This window comes from Stegostoma tigrinum, chromosome 13 (genome assembly GCF_030684315.1).
Source record: "Stegostoma tigrinum isolate sSteTig4 chromosome 13, sSteTig4.hap1, whole genome shotgun sequence".
In the NCBI taxonomy this organism is placed as follows: domain Eukaryota; kingdom Metazoa; phylum Chordata; class Chondrichthyes; order Orectolobiformes; family Stegostomatidae; genus Stegostoma; species Stegostoma tigrinum.
The window spans coordinates 37,400,475-37,406,954 of NC_081366.1; the positions used below are offsets into that span (position 1 = coordinate 37,400,475).

Here is a 6,480-nt window from a genome sequence, read left to right on the forward strand (position 1 = left end):
TGACCCCAAAATAGACCCTTCCCCCATTTAGTACCTTAACCTGTCGACCTGCCCTATCTTTTTCCATAACTATGTTAAAGCTAAATGTGTTATGGTCACTGGACCCAAAGTGCTCTCCGACTGACACTTCAGTCACTTTACCAACCTCATTTCCTAAGAGGAGATTCAGTGCTGCATCCTCCCGAGTAGGACCCTCTACATATTGATTTAGGAAAATTCCTCGGGCACATTTGACAAATTTCAACCGTCCAGGTCTTTTACACTTTGGGCAACCAGGTCAATACAGGGGAAATTAAAATCTCCACCCAATACCACTCGGACAGGTATCTGTAATCTCTCTACACATCTGCTCCTTTAGCACCCTCTGACTACTTCGAGTTAATAATACAGTCCCAACAGAGTTACCATCCCCTTCCAACCGTATGGCCTGATTTAATGATGCCATCAGGTTATCGTCTCTAAGCACTGTTGTTATGTCCTCCCTTCTCAAAAGGGCAATTTCCCTTTCTTGCTTATTTGTACTTCTGTCACACTTGTAGCTTCTGTATCCTGGAACATGGATGTGCCAATCCTGTCCTTCTCTCAGCTACATTTCTGTTATGGCTATAATAGCTCTGTCTCCAAAGCCAATCCATGCTCTGAGCTCACCTGCCTTACCAATCAGGCCTCGTGCAACTCATCTCTCTTGTACAGCTCACCTCTAACCCAGAAGACAACCCAATGATGCAAGAATGAAAACCCTGCCCCCTACACCAGCTCCTCAGCCACACATTCATCTGGCCTATCTTTCTATTTCTGTCCTAATTGGCACGTGGCACTGGGAGTAATCTGGAGATCACAATCCTTCAGGTCCTGCTTTTTAAAGTCTTACCTAACTTACCCATACTTCTTTGCAGGTTCCTATCCCTTTATCTACCTATGTCATTTGAGCCAACGTGCACAAAGACCTCCGGATGTTCACCCTCCCCCTTCAGAAAGTTCTGTAACTGCTCAGAGACATCCTTAACCCTGGCACTAGGGAGGCAGCACACTATCCTGGAGTCTGTTTTGTGGTCCCAGAAATGCCCATCTGTACCTCTAACTATTGAATCCTCAACTACTTTGCCTGCACTTCAACCTGCCCTGCTGAACAGCACAGCCAGTTGTGGTTCACTGTTCTTGCTATTGCTATTGTTATCCCCTAATAGGCTGTCCCTGCAAACAGTACGTAAAATCAGTTTGAGAAGGGGACAGTCACAGGGAGTTCCTGCACTGACTGCCTGCTTGCTCCTTGTGTCCATCACTCATCTCTCTGCCTCGGCCGTGGGTATGGCTGCCTCACTGAAACTCCTTCTATAACCCTTTTGGCCACCTACTGCTCCACTTGATCTAAGCGATCTGCTTAAGAGCTGCAGCTCAACGTACTTACTGCAAATAAAGGCACCCGGGACAACTGGCCTCTCCCAGGGTTGACACCTGATGCCCCCTAACCACCTTTTCACCTTCTAGTTACTGTTTAACTAAGAAAAGTAGATATGTAAATACCCTTAGCTGATTTAGTTTTAGTTAATTAGGCAGCCACCTGAGCTAATTTCTTAATAAACTCCACACAGGCAGTATTCCACTAACAAAAAGTCTACTAAATATTTTCCACCCTGGTTCTCTGTAAACTAAATTCTCACTATTCTAAAAATTTAAGGGTTTGAACCATATTAGGTCTTAGTTAATTAGGTACACAGCTTTTCTAAATGTATTACTCCTTACCATGTCATACCACCAGGGAATAGAACAATGATCAATGAAGTGGACAGATAATTTGCATGTGTGTAGCCCCTCAGTAATATTACTGTGCCATCTGCATTTTGCTGATTATAGATCAATTGGCACATAAGGAGGTCATCAGTTAAATTGAACTGATCTCCCATTAGCAGCTTGGAGGAAAGGAAAGACTTTTAAAGAAGATAGAAGGCCAGGAACAGGGAAGGCCAAATCCCAAAAGATGTCTTCAGGGCAGTTTCCCCTTCAGCAAAGTTTATTAAAATGTTATCTTATTTACTGCCTGCTAAAAATAACAAAATCTTTATAACATGCCTCATCAGTGGGCATCATTTCAAATGACCACTGATCCTCTGATTGCCACAGCCTCTTAACCTATAAAATTCTGGAGCAGGACCTGAAAATTGCTCAGTCATGTGGCCACGTGCCTTACCTCTTGACACAAGGCCTTTGTGTCTGATGATTTGAAATCTGCTTAAAGATTTAGGTCAATAGTTTTCTTCAGTAACCTCAAAAAAGTTGACAGAAACAAGTTTTACGTAAGTTCCATCCGGGGAAAGGGGTGAATGGAGGTGAGAGGAAAGCTCTCTGATGGAGTAAGGGAAGAGAGATTATAAAAGGGATGGCCATGTAATGTAAAGATTTAAAGAAACCGTACAGTAAAAACCTGACATTCAGCCTCAGCATAACCATCACCTCCATCTCCTGTAATCACCGTTTCTCGATCTGCCCAACCCCAAGGAACTCTTCTCTGAGACTACTTTTTTATGTAGTGGTGAGATGTATCCTTTGATAAGTATTACCGGAGATTTCTACTAAACAGTATTGAAACCACTGGAAGTGACGTCTAAAATTGATATTTCTACTTATGGTTAATCTCATGCATTGGATTAGTTTCAATTATTTGCTCATGCCCACAGTTTGTGAATAGTTGTGAGAGTGCAACAATTGACCACATGGGACACAAATGACACTCTCCCTTTTCATAACTGAGGTGACTCTCTTTTGTAAATTATTTGGTAACAATTATCGCAGCTGAATTCTCATTCTGTCTTTCTATTAGCAGGTTATTTTATCGATTATTTTATTAATTTGCCCATTGGCAATTTACCTGTAGACTTGGAGTTGATTTCTACTTATAGACAATAAATGGTAAATCTACCAAAAACGGTTTTCTGCCAGTCATCTGTTAGGTTGTAAAACCATAAAACTAAGGAGCAGAGTAGTCCATTCCAGCCAACGGGTCTGCTTCATTATTCAAATATGGCATGATGGCTCAATTACTGCCTTACAGAGCCAAGGACCTGTGTTCGATTCCACCCTTGGATGACTGTGCGGGTTTTCTCCAGGTGCTCTGGTTTCCTCGCACAGTCCAAAGATTTGCAGATTAGATGGATCGCCCATGCAAAATTTCCCATAGAGTCCAGGGATGTGTAGGCTAGATGAATTAGCAATGGGAAATGCAGGATTACAGGAATAGAGTAGCGGGTGGGTCTGGGTGGGATGCACTTTGGAGGGCCGGTCTGGACCTGATGGGCTGAATGGCCTGCTTCCACACTGTGATTCTATGAATAGGGTTGCTTCTCATTCTTCTAAATTCCAAGGAGTATAACACAAGCTACTGAAAATCTCCTCTTAAGAAAATCCCTCCCTGTTCCAGATTAACCTATTAAATCTTTTCTGGATTGCTTCCAATGCCAGTATACCTTTCCTTAGGTAAATGACCCAAATCTATTCTCAGTATTGCAGGTTTGTGCGAACTAGCAGGCACCCCTTTTTTTGTTCTTTTTCATAATACACAATATGCCTGATTAAAAGTAAAAACAAAGGTATATCTCATATAATTTAACTTAAATTGACAAAACACATTTACAAAAATTGGTTTCAAAATGTTATGATTATGAATTAAATACAAGAACACATTTCCAGTAATTACTGTTATAAATGGTCCATTTAATGCAATGTAAATACTATAATTATTCCAAAAGTTACACAATGTGTTTTCTTACATGACATGACATTGATTCTAAAAGTGAAACGATGCATATAAAGTTGACATACAAAAGCAAAACATTCAGAACTTGAAAACTTTTTGCCACTGAACCTACAGGAACAGCTTGAATAATGTAGATTAATAAGAGGAATAAAATTTAACAAATAATTTTGTTGAGCCTAGCGAACTAAAGTAGCTTATTTGTATCAAACTCAGTGTCAGCAGAATTATAAGAATAAAAGTGCAATGTTGATAACTGCAACAAATTTATAAAAAATGTATGTAGCTTTAGAGCACTCCAATTTGTCTTACTCTCAGTTGCTTAACTATTACTGAGTTGTCAGCAGGCATGATTACTGCTGCAGACAGGTCAATTTATAAAACATAAAAATAAGAATGTGAAGCACATAATAAATAAAAGATTTTTCAAGAATCTAATAGTGAATGAACATTTCAATTGATGATGAAATCTTGGAGCAACTGGTCAGCAATACAAGATTTTCCATTATTCTGCTTTGCCAATCATTCAGTAGTTCGCTTTCCTGTGAAGAAATATTTTGATCAGTATCTGTTGGATTAGTTTATTGAATAAGAGAAAAATTTCAAAGATTGAATACTGTTAACTTTTCAGAGATATTTTCTAGTACAATTTTGTTAAAATTAGTTGATCAGCAAAAATAAATGCATTTACTAGTGTTAAACCTCCATTCACAGAGTCTTCCAAATCATTAACCTCTACCACCCGGAAGAACAAGGGCAGCAGGATGTATGGAAACACCACCAACTGGATGTGCCACTCCAAGTCGAATCCATCCTAAATTGGGACTAAATCAATATGCCTTTACTACCATTGGGTTAAAATCCTGGAACTGTCTTTGTAAAATCATTGTGCATAGACAGATACCATATAGGCTGCAACTGTTTAAGAAGGAGGTTCATCACTATGTTCTCAAGGGTAACAAGAGGTTGGCCATCATTTCCAGAGACACTCACAGCTCTATCATGGATTTATGAAAAGAGTTTTCAGTCATCCTCTTATCAGTAAACCAATTTAGAAATCATTGAAAATAGTTTGAAATGGATTCACTGGTGTGCACAGTTCGTTCATTCACAAACTCAATATATTTTCAAATGAAAAGGCGTTTAAATGATGTCTGTTAGGGTTTTTGAGCTTAAGACTCAGCAAAATCAGATATTTCTTCGTGGGAGTCAGCTTAAGTTTATGTGAAAGGCCTGATTCAGGTGAATTGAACCTACAATCATTATAAAAAAGATAGAAAACTTGAAGGTAACAACTCACATTTAAAACTCCCACAATCATTTTGCCACTGTCACCAGTTGTGCTTGTATTGCATTGACTTCAATCATGTAGATAATCTACCAGAATAAATCAGTCCAGTTTACAACATTACTCATAAATGTTAAAATTTGTGCATACTTACTTTCTCATAAAAGCAATCATTTTCCTCCCAACTTCTGATTCAGGGTTCAAGCAAATCCTTCTATTATCTTGCAAGTTGACACTTGGTTAAAATTAAACCACAGTTAATTAAATGTAACTTCGATATCTTAAAATTTCTTGAGCAAGTATAACGACATATATGAAAAATGGTGACTTACATGATCTCAATGTTTTCACACAGACCCTGTTTAAAGAAAATTTTAATGTTGCTGATTTTCATTGACGACTGCAGTTGTTCTGCTTGGTTAATGCATCTGCAACGTCTCTGTCTAGGTAAGCGAGGTAGAGCTGCAATACAAAAGAAAGAATTCTTAAAGTTTCATTTCCAAATTTGTGATTCAAACTCAGTTATGTTAAAATATATCAGCCTTGTGATCCATAAAATACCATTTTTATTGTTAGTTTTAAAATAAAAAATATCAAACAGGTAAATATTCCAACAAACATCTTACCATCTGCAAATACCAGACACAGAGCAATGACTGTCAAAACAGTGACTGAGTTTTTGCCGACCATCTTTCACTTAAGTCACTCTTACTTCCCCTCTGGTCTGAGATACTTCTTATGTGCAGAAGCAAGAAGTGAAAGGCTTTTTATATTGCTTATGGGTCATAGTGACATCAAGTGACCCACATGGGCTAAGATTATTATGTCATAGGAAAACATTTCTTAACTAGCAGACACCACAAGACTGATGATTGGAAAATGTTCCAAATTCCATTGTGAGTGAGATTTTAACTTATTCAAACTGACTCAGTTGCACAGGGTTAAATTGTTCCTTGCAATTAAAAGGGAGGTGTAAATGTAACAACCAACTACTTTGTCATAACATAGAAATTTTAAACAAAATTACTTCACTACCAAAAAATTAACTTGTCAAATCATTATACATAGGAAATTTCAAGGATTGATAATAAGATGGCTTTGAACACAAAATATTGTGAAATAATCAGGGATAATGGTTTTGGTAGTAAATTGGAGGCATAGCATTTAATTTCTTGATATATTTTTTGATTTATAGTATATATTGAGAATAATTTGAGAGACCTTGAATGTTGTGAAATAATTGAGGGTAATGATAGTGGTGGTAATTTTTGGAGGTAGTGAGCTGCTTTATGGGAGGCCAAGGGGTCAATTTATATGAAATCATGGAAGTCCCAGATTCCTGTTCCTGCTCTCTGTTCTTTCCCTTATGGCCATGCTGATGTCCCTGTCGTCAGATACCTGGAAGGCACGTTGCTGCATATCAGTAAGGCATTGAGTGACTGCA

At 38.3% G+C, this 6,480-nt stretch overlaps 1 protein-coding gene across 1 annotated transcript; it reads right to left on the reverse strand.

The window, feature by feature from the left end:
- Positions 1–3,710: 3,710 nt before the first annotated feature.
- On the reverse strand, positions 3,711–5,767 carry LOC125458552 (interleukin-8-like). Its single transcript, XM_048543938.2, has 4 exons — positions 5,663–5,767; positions 5,369–5,498; positions 5,191–5,271; positions 3,711–4,290 (listed from the first exon to the last, which is right to left on the reverse strand). The coding sequence occupies exons 1-4, from the start codon at positions 5,724–5,726 to the stop codon at positions 4,275–4,277; spliced, it is 291 nt and encodes a 96-aa protein (XP_048399895.1). The 5' UTR covers positions 5,727–5,767; the 3' UTR covers positions 3,711–4,274.
- Positions 5,768–6,480: the final 713 nt, after the last annotated feature.

Bases quoted from the DNA above. Each gene is read 5' to 3' on its own strand.
- LOC125458552 (XM_048543938.2), bottom strand. From the start codon at position 5,726: ATGGTCGGCAAAAACTCAGTCACTGTTTTGACAGTCATTGCTCTGTGT. The intron at 5,499-5,662 runs GTAAGATGTTTG...TTTGTATTGCAG, and splicing joins GTGTCTGGTATTTGCAGATG to CTCTACCTCGCTTACCTAGA. The intron at 5,272-5,368 runs GTAAGTCACCAT...ATTTTAACCAAG, and splicing joins TGTGAAAACATTGAGATCAT to TGTCAACTTGCAAGATAATA.